The sequence below is a fragment of the Centropristis striata genome, chromosome 6 (assembly GCF_030273125.1).
Source record: "Centropristis striata isolate RG_2023a ecotype Rhode Island chromosome 6, C.striata_1.0, whole genome shotgun sequence".
In the NCBI taxonomy this organism is placed as follows: Eukaryota; Metazoa; Chordata; class Actinopteri; order Perciformes; family Serranidae; genus Centropristis; species Centropristis striata.
This window is the reverse complement of record NC_081522.1, coordinates 8,156,446-8,181,897: the sequence shown is the minus strand read 5'-3', so window position 1 is coordinate 8,181,897 and position 25,452 is coordinate 8,156,446. Positions and strand designations below refer to the sequence as shown.

General features: G+C 37.7%; 3 protein-coding genes across 6 annotated transcripts; 1 reads left to right on the top strand and 2 right to left on the bottom strand.

Annotated features, from left to right (window-relative positions):
- Positions 1-1,135: 1,135 nt before the first annotated feature.
- tnnt2d (troponin T2d, cardiac) lies at positions 1,136-6,312 on the top strand. Of its 2 annotated transcripts, XM_059335003.1 has the most exons (11): positions 1,136-1,173; positions 1,291-1,301; positions 1,527-1,548; positions 2,327-2,384; positions 2,480-2,596; positions 2,678-2,755; positions 2,844-2,951; positions 4,848-4,960; positions 5,103-5,193; positions 5,500-5,537; positions 6,267-6,312. In XM_059335003.1, the coding sequence occupies exons 1-11, from the start codon at positions 1,136-1,138 to the stop codon at positions 6,310-6,312; spliced, it is 720 nt and encodes a 239-aa protein (XP_059190986.1). The 2 variants fall into 2 exon arrangements, with proteins under 2 accessions (XP_059190986.1, XP_059190985.1); XM_059335002.1 differs by lacking the exon at positions 1,291-1,301 and having other exon boundaries at positions 1,136-1,177; positions 1,526-1,548.
- On the bottom strand, positions 6,032-19,882 carry dnm1l (dynamin 1-like). 3 transcript variants are annotated; one of them, XM_059335000.1, is made up of 20 exons: positions 19,610-19,882; positions 17,997-18,141; positions 16,903-16,932; positions 16,217-16,263; positions 15,666-15,737; positions 15,432-15,518; positions 15,155-15,317; positions 14,790-14,910; positions 14,236-14,367; positions 13,805-14,011; positions 13,577-13,697; positions 13,330-13,485; positions 13,122-13,211; positions 12,950-13,042; positions 12,514-12,567; positions 12,210-12,281; positions 11,008-11,184; positions 10,420-10,529; positions 10,135-10,294; positions 6,032-7,178 (listed from the first exon to the last, which is right to left on the bottom strand). In XM_059335000.1, exons 1-20 carry the CDS (start codon positions 19,709-19,711, stop codon positions 7,122-7,124), a joined length of 2,196 nt encoding a protein of 731 aa, XP_059190983.1. In that variant the 5' UTR covers positions 19,712-19,882; the 3' UTR covers positions 6,032-7,121. The 3 variants fall into 3 exon arrangements, with proteins under 3 accessions (XP_059190983.1, XP_059190981.1, XP_059190982.1); XM_059334998.1 differs by lacking the exon at positions 12,210-12,281 and having other exon boundaries at positions 19,610-19,881; XM_059334999.1 differs by lacking the exons at positions 12,210-12,281; positions 16,903-16,932 and having other exon boundaries at positions 19,610-19,881.
- Positions 19,883-20,896: 1,014 nt separating this feature from the next.
- Positions 20,897-24,041, bottom strand: dnajb9a (DnaJ heat shock protein family (Hsp40) member B9a). Its single transcript, XM_059336115.1, has 3 exons — positions 23,886-24,041; positions 22,746-22,976; positions 20,897-22,639 (listed from the first exon to the last, which is right to left on the bottom strand). Exons 2-3 carry the CDS (start codon positions 22,960-22,962, stop codon positions 22,203-22,205), a joined length of 654 nt encoding a protein of 217 aa, XP_059192098.1. The 5' UTR covers positions 22,963-22,976; positions 23,886-24,041; the 3' UTR covers positions 20,897-22,202.
- Between the last annotated feature and the right edge of the window lie 1,411 nt (positions 24,042-25,452).

Genomic DNA, 25,452 nt, shown 5'->3' with positions numbered 1-25,452 from the left:
TCCTTTGTTTTTCACCACAATTATTTGGCCGCTTCCGTTACTGTTAAGACACTTAACATGATCTCCTGTGAAACGAAATAGATTAAATATTTGTAGCATAATAACCAGAGGTCATGGCTGCTCTGAGAATTTTTGTGGCCCTAAATAAGATTTTTATTTGCCGCCCCAAAATACTCCCAGCACACCCACCAAACCACACAAACACACACACTCGTGTTGTGTTTTATGCTCATAAGTGAAAGATGACAAATTAAGCTAAGAAACAATCAACAAATGCAAAGGAGAAAAAAATAATAAGAAATTATAAAGTCAACATATTTAAACTATTAAATCCTCAAACTTGTACATCTGTAAGTAAAGACCATAACCAATGAAAACCAAATATATATATATATATATATATATATATATATATATATATATAGACAAATAAATAGCAACCAGTTAGCATATAGCCAAGGTGGAACTAACCAAGGCGCAACACTCCTCCCGAAACAATTTTTATTTTATTTTTTTGTATTTATCTTTTCAAATTCTGTTCTGAAAGTATTTAAGTATTAAGTATATGAATGTGTACCTTTTTTAAAGAAAAAAAGAATGTACCAGTGAGCACGATGCTGCCTCAGTCATTAATAACACTGTGGAGAGTGTGAGGAGTGAGCAACACAGAAAGTCACACTGATCATGTGACCCCCCCTGGTGGTTGTTTAACTGTGTTTCTTCCAGCTCAGACAGGACTGGCTGCTGGCATAAACAGAGTACTTTTATACTTTAATACTGAACTTGAGTGCAAATTGAGTTTGTATAACCAGAGCTACAGCACGTCTTAACTACAGCAATAATATAACTTTCGGGCTTGCAGCATGGTTTGATTCTTAAGTCAATTTTACTGCTAATAATTAGAGTAAGTTCCTTTATTGGACTGTTTTAAATGCAGTGTTTTATTGTGACATCTCTACTGTTGCTCTATTAAAAGATCTGAACATTGTTTTGCTTCAGTGACCACAGATATTTGGATCAGTGCTGTGAACTGTTGCCATCTCGTGCTTTGCAATGTTGTTTAATGATTGGAAATATTTGCCAGGCTTAAAATAGATTAATAGGGATCCATTTTGCAGAGCTCATCCATAGCAAAATGTCTGACACAGAAGAAGTCGTCGAAGAGGAAGTTCAGTATGTAAACATTTTGTATTTTTGCATTATCATCATATGAACATTTATATTGTTTTGGATTTTCAAATGTATTAATTTAATGTTTTATTATTATTATTTTTGTCTTTACTTCTGAAGGGAGGAAGAAGGTAAGAACATTGCATATTCCTCTGTTATTATATATTTACTTGATTTAATTCTATAAACATTACACTAATCATTTATTTTTCCGGTCATCAGTGGAGGCGGCAGGTGAGAAAACTCTGTTTTTGCTTTTTTCTTTTCATGCAAGTTTCTTAATGACCTGTTAAATATACACTTCTTACTCGCTTGTCAATTTATTTATAATGGTTTCTATTTATTTTTTGTCCTAGATGAGTCAAAGCCTAAGCCCAAGTAAGTGTTTCAGCTCTTCTAAACACCACTTTAACAGATTATACAATAATAACCATGGACGGACTAATGAATGGGCCTACTGGGCACAAGCCCAGAGAGCTAGTGTCAAAGGCCCCCATGGCCTTCATTTGCACAATGTCACTCAAATTAACACGTACCAACCAGGAAGAGACTCAAAATAACCACAGAGACAGACAGGCTGCAAATGTCTACAAATAGACACACAATTACCAAAAAACACAAACAAAATGACCATAAAATTACACTGAAGAGACACAACATGACCCCTAAAAAACGCAAAAAGACACAAAAGGCCAAATATATATATATAACAACCTCAAAAATACACCAAATGACTACAAATAGATATAAAATTACTAGAAATAGACACAAATTGACCATAACGAGACACAAAACGATCCAAAATTACCTTAACGGGACATAAAATGACCCCAAAGAGACAAAATGACTCCAAAGAGACACAAAAGACCAAAAAAGACATAAAACAACCTCAAAAAGACACACAATTACTACAAATAGATGCAAAATAACCATAAACAGACACAACATGACCTCAAATAGGTACAAAATTACTACAAATAGACACAAAACAATCACTGGAAGAAACAAAACTTTTAAAAGATGGCTAACAACTAAAAAGAGACAGCAAAAAAAGCAAAACATGCAAAACCACCACAAAGTCTGTGTGTTTTGCTCCTGTGTAGGAGAGGTATTGTCTCATAGTGAGCCCACAATAATAAACTGTTTTCCTCCACAGGTTCATGACAAATATCACTGCCCCAAAGATCCCTGATGGTGAGAAAGTGGATTTTGACGTGAGTCGACCTTCCTGACGGAAACATCCATTTGCATCACATTTGTCAGACGACAGACAAATTCTGATTTTTCTGATTTGTTTCTGTGACGGCAGGACATCCACAGGAAGCGTCAGGAGAAAGATCTGTCTGAGCTGCAGTCTCTGATCGAGGCTCACTTCATCCAGAGGAAGAAAGAGGAGGAGGAGCTCATTGCCCTCGTTAACAGAATTGTGAGTGTGTCAGACAAAGAGGAATCGTTGTGTTTCTGTTTTGTTTAAAATCACCATCACAGCGCGTGTTTTATTTTGTAGGAGAAACGTCGTGCTGAGAGAGCAGAGCAGCAGAGAGTCCGTACAGAGAGGGAGAAGGAGAGGCAGGCCAGACTTGCGGTATGGTCTCAGTGAACATTATCATTCACATCATACAAGATAAAAATTCATCAGTTTCTCCTCTAATTGACTGACCTTCCTCATACAGGAGGAGAAAGAGCGTAAGGAGCAGGAGGAGCAGCGTAAGAAGTACGATGATGACGCCAAGAAGAAGAAGGCCCTGTCAATGAGCGCACAGTACAGCGCTGGACAGAAGGTCATTAAACATTTGTTTTACATGAAAACAAACTGTTTTATTCATGAAATTAGTTACAAAATGAATCGAGAATATAGTAAAGACATTGACAAGGACAGAAATAATAATTTTAACCTGTACAAACAGTGGCGGTTCTAGAGTTTTACTGTGGGGGCCAAGGAGGGGCCAGTGTTTAATCAGAGGGGCACATTAAAAAATGGCAAAGATTATATTTAAGCATTCAAAACCTTTATTTTAGCTTATTTAAAAATGTCATTTAAATATATTTGGAAAGATACAAATACATTGATTGAAACAATGAGACTTACGAACAATAACAATTATTTTTGTACGACAATGACATTTGTCATTTTTGTGCACAATCACTTTCTTTTATTTTGAAAGCTTTTATTGCTCAATAAACTATTATACAATGTACACATTCTGGGTTCATTTTGTGTACAATAAGATATTGTTTGAACAGAAAATAGGTAAGAATTGTTCCATTGTTCATCTTTATAAATTGATCATTTTATTATTAATTTGACCCAGGGGCCACAGCAGGGGCCAAGGGCTTCTTCACAGGGGCAGTGGCCCCTGGAGGCCCCTGTGTAGAACCGCCACTGTGTACAAATCTTCAACTTTACCTCTAGATACTCAACCACCCTGAGGAAGAATCATTTTATTGCTTCTCAAATCAGCACAAACAGTTTCTAGCTGTGCATAATACAACATAATGCTCAGGTGTTTAATGATCAATGAGCCTTTCAACACTTTAAACGTGGATTAACACAATGTGCCACTGGAACACAGGAGTAATGGTTGCTGACAATATATAATAGATAGCCTATTTCAAAAGAAAATCAGCCTTTTCCAGCTTTAATAGTCATTTACAACATTAACAATGTCTAAACTGTATGTCTGTTATTTTAATTAAAAAAAATTTTTTTTTTCAAAAATAAAGACATATCTATGTGACCACTATCTTTTGAGCGGTAGTGTGTAGATATAGATATACTGTTATAACACAAAATATTTTTCAACAGACAAAATTTCATGTATACATTTTTTTAAAGCAAAAAGTATTTAGCTGTCAAATAAATATAGCAATAATAAATATATATTATATTCTATATATATATAATGTATAATATTTCTCCTCTGTAATGTGGTGAAGAAAAGAACTATAAGATAGCATCAAATAAAAAGTAGGTCTTTACTGAGATTAAATGCACATTGCTAAACAACTCTTCTGTTATTCAGTGACGACCCTAAGTGTTGACTATTGCCTTAAAAAGAGTAGAAAACTAAACTGCACTACCCTTCCTCTCATTGCGGAAAGCTATGTTCTCTCTTCTTGCAAAAATAATTTGAGTACAAAACTGATTGAATCAGTGGTGTAAGAATGTAGTTGAAAAAACTGGCTTAACATATAAGGAGAAGTTGTTGCAATACAGTCATGGAACAATGACAAAGTCAATTTACTCAAGTTCTGTAAGAAGCAGCGTTTTATGGGGCTTTTTACTACATTTTTACTTGATAGTTTTAGTGACTTGTTACTTCGCAGATATAATAATCCAACAACATATGAAAAAGTTCCATCATTTTAACCAACTACAACAATATATTTGTACACTGTAAATACATCAGTTAAGATAATACACTAAAAAGCAAGTATGATATAGTGTATAATAATAAAACAACAATCACTTTATCATGTTTAATAATGTTTTGAATGTAAGACTTTTACTTATAATAGAGTATTTTCACTTTTTTTTTATCTATATTTTTAGATATTTAGATCGCAAATACAACACGTAATACAAAAATACTCAGTATATATGTAACTTTATTTAAATAATATTTTGTTGTTGCTTTCAGATTGATGTATGTGTATTTCTGCTTTCTGACTGACAGAGTGACAACAGAAGAGGAGCCAAGAAACAAACTGAGAGGGAGAAGAAGAAGAAGATCCTGGCTGACCGCAAGAAGCAGCTAAACGTTGATCATCTGAATGAGGATAAACTCAAGTAAGTCAAAGCTGTGCAGAGTTTCATGCAAACTAAATGATGAATCGTAACTCTGGACATACATATCTACATCTGGATACAAACATACATATACATATAATATGTATATTCTCCTAAATGAGCTCTGGTTGTTTGTGTTTAGGGAGAAGGCCAACGAGCTGTGGCAGTGGCTGATGGGTCTGGAGGCTGAGAAGTTCGATCTCGGTGAAAAACTCAAAAGACAGAAGTACGATGTAAGTCATCCAACAGGACAGAAAATGAATGGAAATAAATTGATTAGGTGATGAGGAAGATCACAACCATGTTTTAATGACATTATACAAATTATATACTTGCCAGTCTAAAGAATTGGATAAAGAATCAGTCTGCTATAAATAGTCCTCCTCTTTAGTTTGCCACCATACAAAATACCATATCTCTGCAGGTACATGAAAGTGTCAAGTTACAGGTGAAAAATGATATTCTGATATTCTGAGTCAACCGTCTGGCATCCAATGTGTTCTTTTAAAAAATGTACCAAATTTTGTGTGTTCTTGCAGATTAACCAGCTTCTTGCTCGAGTCCAGGATCACCAGAGGTAAGTACACAAACCCTGTCTCCAAAATGTACAACTTCTTTCCATTATGCCCACATATACTGCATACCACATCTTATTTCCCCATTGTTACAGACATAAAAGCATCACAGATCAGAGGGCAATAACTTGAGTAAACCCTTTCAATGTTAAAGGACCCATATTGTACAAATGAGACTTCCATGTATTTTTATTTTTTACTATGAAGCAGGTCTAGGTGCTTTATAAATACTGTGAAATAAACGAAGACATTCAGACTATAATAGATCATCCATAACTCCCCCTGAATCCATCAGTCACAAACACTGGCACTGCTTTTCAAACATCCTGCTCACTTTGTCCAAATGGCTATCAAATGTTTTATGTTGCATCTTGCAGGTTCTGCATGATAATCTAATTCAATTTTAAATTTCAGCATTGGCAAAAAACTTTCCAACAGATGCTGGATAATTATTCATGACTGCATCCTTTGATACATATCCAAGCATGGACAGGAATACAAACAAAATGAACTTTAACTTTATTTGCAATGTCATTACTGTGACAAACAATCAAACTTCATTGACATATTTTGCTGTATATTCAACGTATTCCAAGTCTGAGACAGATAACATGCCTGTGTTTACCATCAGAACTGAAAAAAAAACAACCAAAACACCCTGTTCCCTGTTTTTTTTGCATTGATTTGCTGATCGCAGTGTGTGACACTAATCTTTCTCTGCATCCCCTCAGTGCCAAAGGGCGCGGAAAGGGAAAGCTGGGCGGCCGGCTGAGGTAAAGCAGCAGCCTGACGGGGACGACGCAGACCACGACACCAGTGATTGGCTCATGTGTGTGTTATGTGTGTACTCATTGTTCTGTTGTGTTGGGTTACATGTCAATTATCATCATATCAAAACAATAAATAAATCATTACATCCACTCTGCTGCATTTCTGCAAACTCTTTGTGTGTATTTTAGTCCAGCATACAGTGCCATAATATACTCTTTGAGAAACAGCTTATTAAATGTCCTGAAAATGAGAGAAAGATCTTGCTGAAACGTGTAAACAAAAGGATAAGTGTCTAATGTTGAATAGTTTCATGGCTTTGTAAAAATAATACTGCTATTAACAGGAAATACGAGAAAGTGTAAAGATAGTGGGATATTTTCTCTACAAATTACCTGTATTAAGTGGATTTCTTCGGGAAAATTAGCAGTAAAATGATTAATCAGTAATAAAAGAATCAGCATGATAAAGAGAACGTCTTGTTGCGGCATGGGTTTCTCATTTCTAGCTTTAATTCAAATCTACATTAAGAGCAGACATTCCTCAGCAAGGCTCCACATAGTGGTGATGCATACCATTATCTAATTATTCATTGTTTCATTACATAAGAAAAATAGAATAATCTAGGACAGAAGCATGTGTGTGTGATGGCTGGCGGCGAGGAGTAGATATGCACCACCAATCATTATATCCAAGTCCTTACTGTACACTAAAACTATGTTTCGATATCCACATATCCACAGCAGAGCTTTGTCAGGTTGTTCGTGTCTCGGCAGTCTGAGGAGACGCAGCAGGATGGTGATGAAGAGAGGCCGCCCTCACCACATGTGGGTCTCTCTGATCTCTGCGATCACCTGGCTGGCTTTCTGCAATGCCTGGACACAGAAATATAAAATATTGTTCAATGATTAACTTACTCAACTTCTTAGAATTTTATACCATTAAAACCCAAGTCTGCCCAGACAAACACCCTATAAAAGCTCAGCGTTGTTTTAAAACCACCACAGAAAACCTGAAGGTTTTCTGAAAAACTGCACTGAATGTTGTTTCCTAAATAATTTATTTCTCAGCCTCTAGCACAAATAAACATGAAATAAAAAACACTTGAAAGCTTAAACCCATGACTTTAAACTGTAAATCACTGCCTTTGCCCTCAAGTGCATTAACATTTTTTAAAACATCAATAAACAACAGAAAAAAAATGAAAAATGTATTATACTGTGAAAAAGTGACAGCCATGTTTTCAACAAAACAAGCCTTCATTAGTAGTGCAATAACTATATGACAATTTGTTCACATTGTGTGCTGTTAATGTACATCATCTTCCTACTCTAACTACAGATGTCGACTAGCGGGTTTGTAGGCAGATTATAGTCTGAGTCATCGTCTGATTTATGTCAATAATACTATAGTCTGCCTCCATGTGGCTCTCCTCACTCAGGTCACTGTTACATGTCTTAAAAATGACCAGATCATCCAAAACATGCATACGTCTCTCCCGGTCTTAATACAATACAAATGTATTTATAAAGCACATTTAAAAACAACAGTGTTGACTAAAGCACTGCACAACAATAAGCATTGAAAAAAAAAAATACAAAATACAGAATACAGACAGTGAACACAGATTTAAAGACAAGAATTCGGACCACAAAAGCAACCCTCTAACAGACAGAGACTTTGAAGGCCAGTTTTAGAAGATTTAGAAACAGGCAGTGTAGGAGCCAATCTGATCTGTAGGGGGAGCTCATTCCAGAGTTTTGGGGCCACAACAGCAAAGGCTCTGTTGCCTCTCTGCTTTAGTCTCGTTTTCAGGACAGTCAGGAGCAATCTGTCCGCAGGAAACACAGGGGTGCAGAAGACTAGACAGGTAAGAGGGGGCCAATACAGAAAGAGCCTTAAAAGTGAATAAAGAAATCTTAAAATGAATCCTAAAATGATACAGGGAGCCAGTGTAGGGACTTTAAGATCGGGGAAATGTGCTCTCATCTACGTGCTCCAGTTAGTAATTGAGCAGCTGCATTTTGGACTAATTGGAGTCGTGATATGGAAGACAGAGACACCAAGAAGAAGAGCATTACACTAATCCAATCTAGTGGATACAAATGCATGGAAAACCCTCTCAAAATCATTAAAAGAAAGGAATGACTTGACCGTCGATAAAATCCTTAACTGAAAAAAAAAATAGTTTTGAGGTATGGAGCAAAAGAACCCAACTCAAGAGGGGCTTTAGATGTGCTGGTGGATGCGAACATTATAATCTCAGTCTTGCTTTCATTAAAATTAAGAAAATTAAGGGCCATCCATGCTTTGATGCCAATAAGACATTTTAACAAAGAGTCTAAGCAATTTGGGTCATTTTCTTTCAGGGGCATGTAGATTTGGCTATCATCAGCGTAGAAGTGAAACAAGATGTTAAATTTCTTGATAATAGCTCCTAAGGGGAGTAAATCAAAAGAAAAGTGGATGGGCCCGAGAATGGGCCCTTGGGGCACTCCGTGTGGAAGGGGTGCAGAGGTTGATTGGTGACCAACAAGGCTGACCGAGAAACTTCTCTCAGAGAGGTAAGAGCGGTACAGTTAAAAACAGTTCCACAGATACCTACCCAATGCTCCAGGCAGGAAATTAAAATGCTATGGTCAACAGCATCAAACGCAGCTGTAAGATCAAGTAAGACAAGGATGGCATGGTCCCCGGTGTCAGTGGCTAAGAACAAATCATTAAAAACTCTTAAATGCGCTGATTCTGTGCTGTGAATGGGTTTAAAACCAGATTGAAATTTTTCAAGAATGCTGTGGGTGTTGAAAAAGACTAATTGCACTAGTACTGCTTTTTCAAGTATTTTGGAAATAAAAGGGAGTCTGGAAATAGGCCTAAAATTATTTAAAACTGAGGTATCCAGGTTTGGCTTTTTGATCAGGGGCTGGACCATTGCCTGTTTAAAACACATTGGCACGATACCGCTGGAGAGACTGCTATTTATGATATTTAAGATGTCAAGTGCAAGAGTGTCCCAGATGTCTTTAAAAAGCCGAGGGGGGACAACATGATTGGGAGAAACTGAAGGTTTCATTTTAGACACAATTTTCTTCAGAGCAGGAAGTGACACAGGCTCAAAATGTCTTAAAACAGAAGAGCACAGAGCGGGGACGGATGGGTCACAGGCTGGTGTGGAGACACCTGCCAGAATAGACTCCACCTTGTCCACAAAGAAGTGGAGAAAGGCTGCACAAGTATGACAGGAGGCCTCAAGGTTATTAGATTGTGGGACATTAAGGATGTTTTTGACGGTGAGAACACAAGGACTTGTGACAATTTCTTGAAATGATGTCAGAAGTATTTTTCTTTTTTTTAACTTTGACAACTTTTTGTTAACTGGACCAACATTTCTTTAAAATGTCATATGACACCTGTAGCTTGTCTTTCTTCCATCTTTGTTCAGCTCTCCTGCACTCTTGTCTAGCGGCCTGAGTGGTCTCACTCGGACACGGTTCAGAGTAGAGTAAACGAGTCTAAGTAGAGAAACAGTCTAAATGGCATTTTGACACGTAGAGAGAAAAAGAGTGAGTAACTCTTCTGTGTTTAGATTGGATGGCTCTAGGTCAGGCACTGCAACATTAATAAAGGCGGTGGAGAACTGAGTGGGAGTGGATGGTTTAAACCTGCAAGGACAAGATCCAGAGTGTGACCATGTACATGTGTGGGGGCAGACATGGCCTGCACAAGGTTAAAGGCATCAATAAGATTTAAAAAGTCTCTTGCCAAAGGCTTGTCCGGAGAGCAGATATGTATGTTTTGGCGATCCATCGTGAAACTTAATGAATCTGTTACCTTGAGCATATCAGCAGCCTCGTGGCGTCTCTGAGCCATGTCCTCGGACTCTGTCAGCAGGTCGTCCAGCAGGCCCGTCTTGTATAACTGACCCACCAGCTCACTCTGCAGGCAGTCCTTCACGTGGTTCACCAGGAAGTGCATCACGGCCTTCGGTACACTGCAGCCGAACAACAACAGAGGGGGAGGAGACAGTACAACGCATGAGAAGAGACCAAAAAAGCCAATATTTCAAAAATAGTGTTGGTGGGTGAAAAAACAGAGTGAGGCTGATAACACATTTACCTGTCCTGGATGTTTTTCCGCACAATAAGGAAATATGACTTGATGAGTCTCTCGATGACTTCACAGTCCCTTTGCTCCCGAGCAGACAACTTCCTGGACACTGGAACAGGCTGGCAATAAAAAAAATATCAAAAAAACATTTTAAAAAACAAGCTGACTTTGTTTTTACTACAAAGAGGATGACTGAGTTGGACTTTAACATTTTAACTGAGATGTGATTGGGAAAAAGCAAACACAAACAGCTGTAAAAACTAAGAATTAAACCATACAGTGCAATGGGATACTTGCAGTATATTGAGACCATCGGTGAAAAGGCTTTTTTCCCCTTTTTACTACAATAGAAAATGTGAGGGGAGCCCCAGCAACTTTGCCTCAAGCCTTTTATTATGCCTTGTTGTTCTCCATTTGAAATATTGCTGTAGAGCCACAATCATTTTTTAAATTTTTTTTAATACAATACAGAAAGTGCACATACTTTAAATAATTGAAATTATTTTGACGCATGCCAAAATCACAAAGCAAAATCACCGGACTACAATTAGGATGACCTCCTGAGTATATTTATGTCTACAAATGCTGAGTACGCACCACATCTAGCAGGTTCACAGCATAGCCCTTATGTGGGCTGGCAGGAAGTGGCTGCTGGAGCATGGCTCTGTCAGCAGCTGGTCGCTCCTCTCCCTTATTCAACATGCCCCTCCAGTTCCCCGTCCCGCCGTCTGTCTGCTCGCTGACAGGGATGCCCTGAGAGCTGCCGGCTGCAGCCTGCAGGGAGGAGAGAGATGGTGGGTGAGGCATCCTGCACATGCTCAGGCACTTACATGGGTTGGAAGTGCGTAAAGTAAATAAACTGCATAAATATACATACAAATAATGTAAAAAGTCAAGAAAATGAATCTCAACTTTCAAAACAATTCCATACAGTAGCATGCCACACGCCTTCTTTAATTTCACTACAAAGAAGTTCATCTAAAGTATTGTTCATTCTTCTAGCATTGAACTGAACAAATAAGAGGATTGTTGGAAAACACTGACGGTATAGTGCATAACTGACATTACCCAGGTTTGGGATTGGATGATATGAAAACATATAATCTCTATAAACAGATATAAAACTAGAACTGCTGGCTGTTGCCCCATGAGGCTAAACGTTGTCAGACCGATAGCTGATTTACAACTCACTTTTCTGTTATCTGTATTGGGTCTTTGCAGGGAATTATGCAAATCAAGTAATAAAGTAAAGGAATATTTGATTTACAGGATTTTTGTTATCAATTTGATGAAGTAGTTTTATTTCTCAAATATTTCAGAGTAAGACTTTTCAATCTGGTTATATTATCCGAAAATGCAGTTTTATTTAATGGAATTTTTAGAAACTTTATTATATCATATATATTGCTGACTCATATAGAGTGATAAATAACGATTTTCCATATCACCCACTCCTTCCAAACAGCACATGCCAAATGCGTATGATTTTTTCTATTAGTCGTGTGTTGATATTCCTTAACAATTAGCATGCAGCAAAAAGAGTTGGATACAGTTAGTTACAGAGTGAAAGTCAAAGATCATTCAGATCTTGTTAAAAACTGCTCCTCATATCCCACTGCAGGACTCAGGACACTAAAGGCCCGGCCACCTGCTTCAACAGGGGTTTGTTTGAATTAAGAGGAGTGTGGGACTTTCAAATGCAATCCGAGTACGGTGGAAACTTGGGGAAATTAGACAGTTAGGGCTTTGGGGTTGGGCAGAGGTTAAATGTGGGCAGGCAGTCAGTGAACGGGACACACCTTGGTGGCCTCGCCCTCGAGAGTGACGGGCTCAGTGGGAGAGAGAGACTGCCCACCTGGGCCTTTAAGGGACTACAGAAAGACAACATGAAGAAGAAAAGAGTGGATAGAAAACTGGCAGGAGCTGCAGGCTGAAGTGTTGATGAACTGTACGTGATGGTGAAGAGAATATCTGTGTTTGATTTAATAGTTGGTTCATTTTTCCGATGAATATGCACTGAATATTAATGTAAGATTGGAAGAAAATCTGCTAAAACCGGCTTCAAATAATAGAAAACATTTCAATCATAGTGGCTGATTGTACCTTGTCTCTGGGGACAGCTGCAGGCAGGTCTCTCATTCTGTTGCGTCTCTGCTCCTATGAAAAATTTTAATTGAAAAATGCAACTTTAGGAAAGACAGTTTATAAATCCTTAGCAGGGAAATGTATATATATTTTCTATTAAACTACAACTGGCTCACTATTAAGCCCTATGAAAGAGATTACATTGTTTGTATGGACCCTAGTATGATTTAATACAAAGACAATAATAAAAGAAGAAACTGTCACAGCACTAAAAGGGGAAATGTAGAAACTGTTTTTCAACTCAAAAAATATATAATTTCATATATACTTTTTTAAAGAAAACTTTTACCTCTATAACCGCTCTATTTTTAAATTTTCATTTGAATCATAATGAACAAATCGAGTAGATCCGATTTAAGGATTATGAAGTGAGTGAATGTGAATGCAGTGTTACCTCTATGTTGTTGTTCATAAGGCCACAGGCATCTGCAAAGTCAGGGTGCTTGGTGTTGATATAGGCCAGCTCAATGGCAACCAGGTTGTGGACCTGAACAAAAATATCGATTAATCACAAGAACGCTCATTAACTTTCCTTAAAGTGTTATTTAGTGTGAGGAGGTCCTGACCATTTCGTTGGTTACTGGGAGTCTCTTTCTGAGTAACGAGGTGACCACTTCTACTATGGCATCGTGGAGCTTTGGAAACCTCAGTAACTCCTGCAGAGATAAAGTCATAAATAGTGTTTAATTTAAAACACAGAGAACAGTGGTGTGGGTTAGTCCACAAGTGACAGCAGTTCTGTGAACTCACAGCATGCCTCTGTGTGTTTCTCACCTGTGTGCTGTAGTTGCTGCAGTGCTGGATGATCCTCTGCATCTCCTCGTGAACCAGCTCCACGCAACGCAGACTGGGCTCCTCCAGGCGTTTGACCTGCCGCTTCACCAGCAACTCAAACGAAACCTCAGGCACGAATAAAGCAGGCCTCGGGCCCTATCAAAGACAATAAAACTTTAAGTCTCCAAAAGTTGATGCATTTGAAAACACAGATAAGAAGTAAGGGAGAAAGTCAGGAGAAACCCACAGTTGCATTTCTGATTGCTGTGAGCACGTCGATAGTTGTCAGACCTCCCAGAGGATCTACTGACTCCAGTGTGCGACCAAATGTTTCATGAAATATATAACAGATTCTTGCTCCACCACATCTGAAAGAAAGGAGAGTAAACTGCATCAAACATACAGGCAGAATTGACTTGAGCACCCCTAAGTGGTGTGTGAAGGTAAATGCAGTCATCAGAGTTGTGTAACTCACAGTTCGGCTGTCTCAATATATTTGGCCGTGCCCTCGATGGTGTGGCAGTACTCTGCAGCAAACTTAGTGATGAGCTGCAGCAACGTGGCGCTCTTGTCATCAACGGGTTCACCGTAACTGTTGAGTAACGACTGGTACTGCGCTGCCAGCACGTTGATCCTGGTCTTCAGCTCAGGCAGACAGTCTCTGATGTGGTGCATGAGTAACCTGTAATGAGATTAAAGACACCAGTTAACACTCTGATTGGGAAACACAGAGGGATCTGTTATGGACTAATACAGTACATCAACATAGAAGATTTAGAGGTCACCGTCTTGTGATTAACTTTGTCAGAGAGGGAATAAACCTCAAATATACAAGGGTCTCAAACATTTTATTTGTTAAATCAAAAAACAGTAACAAAATGTATATTTAAAAATCCAACTCCATACCTGTTCAATGTTCTGGCCAAATATTTGGTTCCATTTCTGTTTGCAAGGGAGGGGTACTTCTTTTGTAGGAAGGCGTATTCGTCACGAATGGCATCAGCCACCAACTTCTTTTGATTAATATCCAACTGACTCCTAAGAAAACACAGACACACAAAATTAAATACGAACATGCTGGTGAGTTTATCATCTTTGACATGAACTCTAAGATCAAGGTCATGTTAGAAGAAATAGTGTATAAGAACCTGGTGGAAGTATAACATTTTAACATGGTCATGTATGTTACCAAGTAGGAAATGAGTGCTTTATATTCTTCTTCTTTATATTCCACCCTCTTTGACCTTCAGAGAAGCTCTGTACTTAATTTATTAATTTCAAATCATGGTGTTAGATCGTACTGTGTCCCTGCCATTTGTCCTCAACTTTGTAGTTTTGTTTTTTAATGAATTTGTGGTCAATAACTCCAAAGTCAAAAATCTTTCCACAACATATACAATAAATGTTCTTTCCTTCCTTTCTACCTTTCTGTCAAGCATGGGACAAAAGTGCAGCGTTACCTGTTAACGACTCCAATAATGCCCAGTTTAACAGGAATGACCCGGCCCATCAATACATCCATGGCATCTGTGCCAGCGTCCATCAGATCCAGCTTGGTCACCACTGCTAGCGTCCTCCTGCCTGAAGACAAAGACATCATACAAACCAGTCTACAAAAAACAACACTGGAGCAGGAAATGCAAAGTGTACATGATAGATGTATACTCAAAACACTAATCATGTTATGTCAATGTTCTTTATGAAGCCCAATATCACAACTTTACCCACCCACTATCCTTAGAGCCTTCATTTGGATTAGGAAAAACTATAATATATGTTAAGTGTACAATATATGTGAATAAAAATGAACAAGAAGGTTATTTACCATCAATGTCAACCTCTCGGGCCACTTTAAGGGCCTCTGAGGTTGCCATGTCTGTGTTGGCAGCAGTCACAGCCAGGATGATGGAGTTTGGGTTGGAGATGTACTTGAAGATCAAATCTCTGATCTGGAGCTCGATGTCTTTGGGCTGGTCTCCCACTGGGACCTTTTAAACAAACACAAGTCAACTTCAAACCATGATATTCATCTGAAGGATCGTTTTATGTTCACACATCGTTCAGCTTTTCACACAGGGAAGCAAAAGCGAAAGTTAACTCACTTTTGTAATGCCAGGAAGGTCCACCAATGTGAGATTCACAACATGTGGTGAGAAGATTTTCAGGTGAATGGGGTCATCACTAATACCCTGGAAGAAAACAACAACTTTGAATACTCTTCCAGGCTTTCTTGCTTCAGAGGTTGACTCAGGTTGATGCTGATATTTGGAGATCATCCAGTTTCTCGATGGATATCATTTCTTGTTTGGCAACTTTTGACGTTCCCTTACAATTACCTTGTTATTGCCAGAAATCCTTTCGGTTTCTGCTTCAATTTCTTGCCTGATCTCCTCAAAATCTGTGTAGATCTAGAAGAACAATGTAAACATGAAAGGAAAATCCTCCAATATGTTAGAAAGACCTTTTTTAAACAACAACAACAACAACAACAACAGAGTAACAAAAATAGGATATGACGAGGTTTGTTTTAAAAGAAAATTCCTGTTTAGTGTCATCAAAGGGCCTCTTTGTCAAACCTAAGTAACTATGTGGAGCTAAAGAGACATTCAACCTTGGGTGACACCCAACAGCCATACAGATTCTATTGGCTGCTGAAAGGGTGAGAGCCTGATCTCATTACAGATTAAAGATGTTGCTATTGTAAACATACCACAAAACCACAGAATGAATACCCATCAACATCAGTGAATCAATACAGGACACAGAACATGGGTTTTCCATGATGAGATGCAGTTTATCAAATATTCAGATGTTTCTATATACAGTACAGCAGTGGAAGGAGGCTCTATTGAGAGTGTTGTTTTCTGACTGTGGGTGAAAATGCTACCTTGTTTTTGGTGTGTAGAAATTTGCCCCATTCCTCTCCGTCGATGCCTACAGAAATACAAAGTAGAGGACAGATGTTTCAGTTACTGATCTGACAGATGTGGCCTTGAGATCAGTGTTTCTATTATTACTGGTGCTATGTCTCATGGGAGGATTTCTCTGTTGGCAAAAATGGGATGGAAAAACTCCTCAGAGGAAAAAATCCACAGCTGAAGAAAAAAAGGACACAGTGGAACCAGTGTTGTTTTCACACAACAATCATGGAAGCAAATAAAAGCCTCAAGCAAAAAAAAAAAAGGCATGTGCATATGGGGAAGCGAGGGCATACAGTGTGTTGAAAAACAAAGCAAATTATCTCGACTGCAGTATTCAACACTGCAACAAAAAGGGGAAACATAATTACAACAGTGGAGTCTGTTAGTCATGTTAGAGGAAGCTGGTATTTGAGGACACCATAGGTGTCACAGGAGGACTTTTAAAATAAGCACATAATGATTATTTTCGACAGGAATTTGCTCATTTTTCTTTGTCTAACTTAAACTGACAGAGACCAGTCTTAATTGGGGGAGGGCTTGAGCTGAATAAAGTGAAGCCACATGGTTTGGCAGCTACAAAAATACAAGGCAGGATGGGGCAGATGGGTAAAAGAGACGGGTGGTTATGCTATTTAAATACAGTAATAAAAACCTCTGTAAAGGCGTCCATTTTTCTTGGATTCTGTGGTTAAAGAGAGACGACAGGAGACAAAAGGGTTAGCCTGCCTATCTACAGCCCCTGCACGACACACTGCAGCAATGCAGAGTCATTCTGAGGCCGTTCCCTGAGGACTGCACTGAATAAATGCAGGATCGTGGCACATTTCCCCCCTTTTCTTTTCACGGAGAGGTGGAGGGTATCAGTGCTGAATCAATTGGCTGTTCCTTTCACAATATAAAAACATTCTATGGTTTAATAAAGAATTATTATAGCACCGCGGCAGAGAAGTCTCATGAATGTGGAAATCTCCATTAGATTTACATTATGCAGACTGTAATGCAAAGTGATTTGCATGTTTAGTTTTATATGATATAAAACAAAGAAAAGCAGGATATCTCCATATTTGAAATGCTGAAAATATTTCCTGCCATTTTTGCATGGAAAATTACTTTAATGATAACTCAATAATCAAAAATATATTTGTCAATCGACTAATTGATCAGTCAACAAAGGTGCTGGTGGAGATTGAGTGCTGTTCATCTGTATGTACTGCCTATGCTGCAGTAACACAGAGCCGGTTGAAAATAGGCAAAGTTTCCCTTTACTGCTACATTTCTTGATATTGTTTCAACATATTTGGCTAGCCAAATATATCGGCCAATATTAGCTTATTGCAGATATAGCATATCAGTGTTTATGTAGCCTGATAATGACAAGAAAATGCAGTACAGAAATGTCAAACTAGTTTTGAGACATTTAGAAACAGTGTCATCTGTGTGCATAGTTTGGCTTCCAGACAACACTGAAAAGTGTTTAAGCAAAATGTTCAGCTCAGTACAATAAAATAGATCCATATCGGGGATGGTATTTCTTTGTTTTAAAAAATTACTATAGACCGATGTATTGTTACCAGCATCAAAACCAGTATTTGCCACAAAATACAGGACCAGGCTGGCTATAATGCATGTACGGTTTATTGTGTAAATGTATAAATACTGAATATCGAGTCGTTTTGTTTGCAGGAGAAGATTAAAAATGCAACAACTCCACACATATAGAAAAAATAGAGGTGGCAGTGACGTTACCATTCTCTTCACTGGTCTTCCTGCGGTCGTCTGAATCGATGTGCACAAGCTGTAGGATGAGTGGCCGGCGTGTGACGATGCCAGTGCCCCGTGGCAGGATGTCCCGGCCAACAAGGCTCTCTAAAACTGAACTCTTCCCGCTGCTCTGTAGACAACATCATCATCATAAACAGAGCCGTTAGTGGGGAGAATCAAGCAGATACAAACAAAACACACTGCACTGAGGTGGGCTGAATTTAACACTACTCCTCTCTGTGTTACTTCAATACAATTAATCCATTATCACTGCTGGGACTTTTCCAGGGGCTCAGGAACCATTTCAGGAAGACCGTTCTGGGCTCCAAAAAGGCTTCTGCCCAGCAGGTGGTACTTTTAGAAGGCCCAGGAATGATTGGCAGTGCTGAAGGTGACTCGCTGATCGAACATGAACCTTGCCATCTTCACATGCACAGTTGACATTCACAAAAGCAATGGGCGCAACGAGGAAGGCGTTTCTGATGTGTTGGCATGAGTAACTCCTAATGAGATTTAGTTAACTGAAATATCTCACTTAGCTCACTTGACTAGCAGGTTTGTCTTCATTGGACTAGTACTGATTTCTTCAGTCAGAGGTGAGGATCTCTTTGTTGTGTAAAACTAATGTAGTTTTAAAAGATATAGGTAGCCCTATAATTAGACCTGACCGGGATAACCGATACATGACGTTAAGTCTCAGTTACAATCGTCCTTAACTGAAGGTCTTTGCAGATCTCTGCTTTTGTGGAGCCCTGGCAAGAACAAACATAACAAATCTGGTATTTAAAACATCCTCTGGCTTGCTTTTTCTCACTGTAACACCGTCAGATGCCTGCCAAAAGGTCTGAGACAGTCACATCCTATTAGCCGACCAGTGAAAGTAAATGTGTTGGACAAAACTTGCCACTTTAAACCAATTAGGCTCTAATGTGTACAGAAGGTAGTTAGTTGGAGAGGGTGAATGTGTTTGAGAGAAGTGTATGGTCATTTGTCGTACTGTGTTAGAGGGGGGTTGTAATATTTTGTTCACCCAATTTGTATTAATGAGGATAGCCTCCGAATCATTAAACATATATTAAAAACTTCGACAAATTTTTTTGCATTTTAACCTTTATTAAGGTAGGACTTATTAAAGGGATTAAACATTATATTAAGCAACATTTGTACCTAACAAATTGTACATGAATGTGTAAATGTTTAATAATAACAATTATAATAATTAGGTTTTATGGCAGGAGCAGAATATTGTGTTAATGTTTAAGAATACTAATTATAACAATAATAATTACGTCTTATTTTGAAGGGATGGCTATCTGAAGGCTATACATTTAACTGCTCTCTCCCGTCAGCCAAAAACACTGCTAGCTACTTTGAGTTTATAAGGGAGATCACATGTAGCTAATGCTAATTTAGCTGCTAATCGAGATAGAGTTGAAAAAGGCCACGGTCATTTAAGGTTAGCCTACACTGCCATGTCTACTGCAGCTACACGAAACTGAAAGGAAACTGAGGTTTACATATCAGAGATAGCCCAAAAGAATAAGTTGGCACAAGCTAACTAACTTGCTAGCCTTAAAAAAGAAAGTGACGTTTCTCACCTGAGTTCCCACAACAACTATCTGCGGCAGTTGGATGATGTCTGCGCCGACCGTGTTAAACACATCCTGCAGTTTGTTTATGACAGGTATGAGGGCCTCCATCAGCTCCAATACAAATCCCGACCTGTCAAATAGGCAACTTCTTTTACACTGCCGCACACAGGCGCAAAGTCATTCAATGTCCCTCGGCTAAAGCTACTGGCCTCTCTTTGGCTCTAACAACAACTGCGTACCACAGTTGCTCAGAGTTGAATCATGGGAGTTGATGTTTACTGGAGTCCCGCTGATCATTGCTCTGCCGGGCATTCGACTCTTGCTGAACTACATTTTCTACCCGTGATGTCATACTCGTATTCAACCAATGAAATGGAAGATAATTATTTTTTCTCTACGCAACCGTAACTATGGCGAGTACCAAAATATTTACGTAAAACCCGATGAATGAAGGCAGACATATATGGTGAAAGCGGTTAAACTTATTTTACAATTAAGGTGAGACACTACAGGTGAATAGGGTAATTTCTTTAATGCATATATATCACCATAACACTTCCAGAATTTGTTATTTACATTAAGACAATATATTTTAGCATTACAGATTTTCTGAATTGTTATGTTTACATATAAATGAAGGTGTAAACTCGGTGAAAATTCGCTAATTTGCATATATTTCCAGGGCAGTGCTTTATCCAATCTGAACATTGGACAAAGCAAATTTTACAGTTAATTATTTATTTTATTATTATTTTATTTATTTAATTATTACAATTATTTTATTGTGTTGATATTTTAGATTTAAAGTTTTTTTTGTAGTCTTTAATAATTTTATAAATATGAAAATACTATCAAAAATAATTAATAAATAAATGAATTCAGTCATGTTTTAGGAACAAATAAAAAAAACAGGGTATGAATGATATACAGTATAGAAACCCCAATGTAAAAAAAACATTCAGCATATAGTATTTAGGTGTAGCTGAAGTTGAGATCTGTGGCTCAGAACATGAGATCAAACTAATTTTGAGAAAACAGCCTTTAAAGATTTCATTCATTCTTAATGGAAATTACTATTTGAAGAAAAAATATTGAATCTAATTCACAGCAAAAACAATAAAGGACACCTAAAACACATAATACTGTGCAGGAGAGTGGGAGCCAACAATGCCTGTAAGAACAAGGTTTAGACTACGTTCCCAGTACTACACATTGCAATACACTGCAATTTTTAGAGAATTGAGGAGAAATCCCTCTCACAACATAAAAACTAATAATCGGAAGGACGCTCAGTTTGGTCTCTACGTTTTATTTCTCAAAACACATTTTTATACAAAAATGAAAGTGCCATGGAATATGTACAACACCATCCATATAGGAAATAAATATTGCACACTACAATGTAAAAGGAGCATGTCACGGTAACTAGTTTAAATGTAACAGATGATATGTTAGGGTAACAGCATGTACTGGATTTCATCAATAGTATTTCTTCAGCTTTGTGGTACTGCAGTATTCTTTCATTGAATGTTAATTTTAAAAGAACAAACAAACAAAAAAACTTGACCAGTAGAATAAGAGGTCATGAAACCTACAGCCAGTTTATAGTTCAAATGGTCCTCTGCAAGTTAGTTTACACATAACATTCCTTGTACCTTGTCTGCCATGCCAGTCAAACATATTTATTTATATTCTAGGATTTCTGGTTAAATTTCCAGCATTGTAATTGCAAAGTCTGATTAAATTCTCTACATCTGGAAAAATATTAGTAAAGGTGTGCCTCAGAAATCAGAATGGTTGCAACTTATTCAGTAGAGACTAATCAACAAGAAAACAAAAACATTATAATGCAATAATAACACTAATGCTTTAATGTTTTACTTTTTTCTACTTATATTGTCTAGTTCACAGATATTAACAATTGCACTGATGGAAATTTAACCAAAAATACAGAAATAAACAATGTTCAAGAATGTGACTGGCAACGTGGAGTACATGAATAATTCAACAAAATGTAGTGCAAACATCAGTTAAACAAGTCAACATGTGGAGTCACAAATTCCTGTTGACATTGCTGACACGAGGAAAACTCCACTGGCTGCTTTTGTTTCTACATTCAGTTGTGTGTTTGAGACCCACAACAGCAAAACCTATACAAAAGAAACTAAAAACTGCACAAAAGAACAAGGTGGAAATAGTGAACTAGTGGTTAACTAACACATCAGTAATCCTGTCCTGAATTTAGTAAGATTGTTTAATATTTCTAAACAACAAACTATCAAAAAGGTGCTTGAAAATACTGACAAAACAATCCCAGTCAGCTTATTTCAACAATAAGTGAAGAACTACTACAATCATTTACAAGTCCATGAGCACACACAGAAAATAGCTTGAACAAAACATAGCTTATCATATTTGGACCTAAGCTAACTAAACTGAGTGTTCACTGTTTCTCATTCTGTGCCTGAATGTCAGAAATCAATATCACTGCTTAAATTTCACAGCATTTGAACCAAACGGCTTTCCATTACCTAATCAATACAACAGTATTGTATCCTGTTAAGGCAATTTTGAGTCAGAAGTAGTATTACATTGCATTTTAGGATGCAGTGCAGTCTGTGTAAGTGGTTACCATATTTCCTCTGCGCTGTGTCACTGTTCTACAGTGTTGTTTTGATGCACCTTGAAACCGGTTGTCAGTCTGTTTGGTTTGTCTGTCAAAGGTAAACATTCTCTCAATGTCCTCATACATTTCATCAAAAATACCTGCTCCAAAACCTCCCTGAAAGTGTCTCTTATGTCTGTTGTGGGACTCCTTGTGGGACCTGGAGTGTTCATCAAAGTGTCTTCGGAAACGGGCATGCCTGTTCTGGCTGTAGATGTCAAAGTCCTTGAAAATGTCATTAAAGTTGAAGCTGAAAGGTTGGTGGGCACCCTGTCTGTGTCTGCCTTGCGTCTCCCCAGTGAAGTACGCAGAAGGGTCCCCAATCTGGTCATATTCCCTTCTTCTGGTTTCATCTGATAAAGTTTCATAAGCTGCACGAAGAAAGACAAGATTCACTCAAACAAAAATGTATGACCAGAAATACTTTTTAATTTATTTTTTTTTACACCCAGATAAGAAAGAAACAATCAACTGTACCTTCAGCTATTTCTCTGAATCTCACTTCGGCGTCTGGGCTCTTGTTCTTATCTGGGTGATGTTTCATTGCAAGCTTGTGGAAAGCTTTTTTTATCTGTCGCTCAGTAGCATCTTTGGGCACTCCCAGTATATCATAATAGTCCTTCTTGGCAAGAATCAGCTCTGTTATCATGAGGATGCACACTGCAAACGTTACAGCAGACTGTGCAGTAGCCATGGCTCTGATGTCCCCTGCGATTAAAAGAGAAAAGAAAAACAGTTAGTGAAGTTTAATGTGTTGCATGCACTGAAGCAACTAAGTGTTAATTACTGTTAACACATCTTAGATAATAGCTATCTGGTAGATACAATATTATAGTAATTATCTGAACATGTTAAGACATTGAAATATTGACCAGTGGTGAAAGAAGCATTCAGATCCTTTACTTAGGAAAAAGTACCAATACCACAGTGTGATATTACTCCACTGCAAGTAAAAGTCCTGCATTCAAAACTTCTGTAAAATTACAAAAAGTATCCGCATCAATTCAAATGTACTTTATGCAGAATGGTCCCACTCATTTTAACTACTTAATACACCGCTACGTGGTTTGATTTATCAACACGTGTTGAAAATTGAATTGAATGGTAAATCTCGATCTGAAATGTAACTTAAGTTGTAACTTAAATGTAGTTGAGTAAAAAGTAAAATATTTGCCTCCAAAATGTAGTGGAGTAGAAATATAAAGCTACATATGTGGGAATACTCAAGTAAATTACAAGTACCGTAACCGTATACTTAACGTTAAGTACATTACTTGAGTAAATGCATTACTGATATGAACTACCCTCTGTTAACTAATATGAGGTTGAGACCGATTTATGTTATTCCTTTACATAAGCATGGGCTGATGAAATAACTCTGTAAACCACAGTAACATTTGCCCAAACTATATTCAGCAGCAGAAGTTTTGCTCCTAAAAAAAAGATAGTCTAACGCCACATTAGATCAAATGTATTTTCATCTGAGTTTAAACGTTATATTGGAGTATTTCAAGGCCACGTTATCATGTTGTCACGTCAGCCGTCATCCTAACGTTAGCTGACGTTGCTAACACAAGACACTGCCCAGACTCTCCTTTCTTTTGGACGGACACTTACCTTTAAGGGGACTCGGCTGATGTTCAACTGGTGTTTTGCAGTTCCGCCTATTAAACTATTTATCCAACGCTAAACATGACAGCGTTTTTACTCTATATGAGTGTTATCGAACAGCAGTGGTCAGAAGCAGCATCATTTTCTTTTCTTCTTCGAGTCTTTCAATGCATCAGCGTAACTACACGCTATGAGTTAGTGCACTTCTGCCCCCTGTCGGTCTATGCACGTAATAGCACCTCGTCAAAGTATTATTAAACAATACACTGTGATCTTGTTATGGATTGAGGCAAAATTAAACTGTTTGAAATTGTGTGATAATAGCTTTTTAAATAGTTGATGCTCACTGCTAAGAAGTCCAGGGTACAAACCCCACTGACTGTTTATTTGCGCCTGCAACTACTTTTATCTGGATCTACCGGGCATTACATGCACTTACTACACACATGTCTGTGGTAATACCAAGGGAATGTCTCTGACATCTTTCTAGTTTCTTGTTTTCCGTATAATCACAACAGTTGTTCTTCGTCCCATATTGCCACCCTGTTAAAATAATCGCCTAACTCATTTTTAAAAGTTTTGCAGGAAACACACAAAACTTCACCAAAAGTGTAACATATGACATTTATTGATCATTTCACTCAAAAAGGATGTAACAAAGGATGGCTATTGGCATAGTAATAACACTGTGTGTATAATTATGTAACTTAAGAGAAATAAATGACTTAGGCAATTTTTTGAACATGCCTTTGTGACTTAAGCAAGGTATGGTAACACTTTATTTTGAAGGTGTCTACATAAGAGTCACACAAGCCTGTCAGAAACATGACATGACAAGTATCATGAGCATTAATGTTACTTCAAAGTGTCATTAATGTTCATGACACATCCCATGTCATGTTTATGACACGCTCATGTCACTCTTATGTAGACACCTTAGAGTAAAGTGTTAACAATATTAGTGTCAACAATAAAACACTGATAAACTAAACTGATAATTAAACAATCTCCCTCTAGCTCTTCTTTGCTGGGTTCTTATCTGATGCCTATGAATGTGGCAAATTGTCAAAGAAGTGATGATGTTAAAAGGGTGAAATCACATGATCTGATCAACTGAGGATGTAGGCGATTTTTACCATAGGTGGCCGGCGTCATGAGGAGATGATTTAGGCAAAAAAAAAAAAACAATTAAAAAAAAAAATGACATAGGCGATTATTTCAACAGTGTGATGATATTAAAACAACTCCCTTAAAGAAGCAGTATATACATTAAAAAAAACACTTTAGCACTTGGAAACTATGTGATGGCAGCATTGGCATTGTCACTGAAAGGTTGTTTTTTTTTTTATCTTGAAATGACTAATCTTCATTTATGAGGGTTGTATTTCACAAAAGTTAGCCAACACTTCCCCTTTTAGCTGTTTAAATAGCTAAGGAGGCAATAACCAGTTACACGGCACATGTTTTTACTTACCATGAAAGTGATTGCAGGTCATACCTTGTGACTGAAAGGTTATTTGGACCATTGAAGTAGAAAGTAGAATTACAGGGGGTTTATTTTTATTTTTTTTTA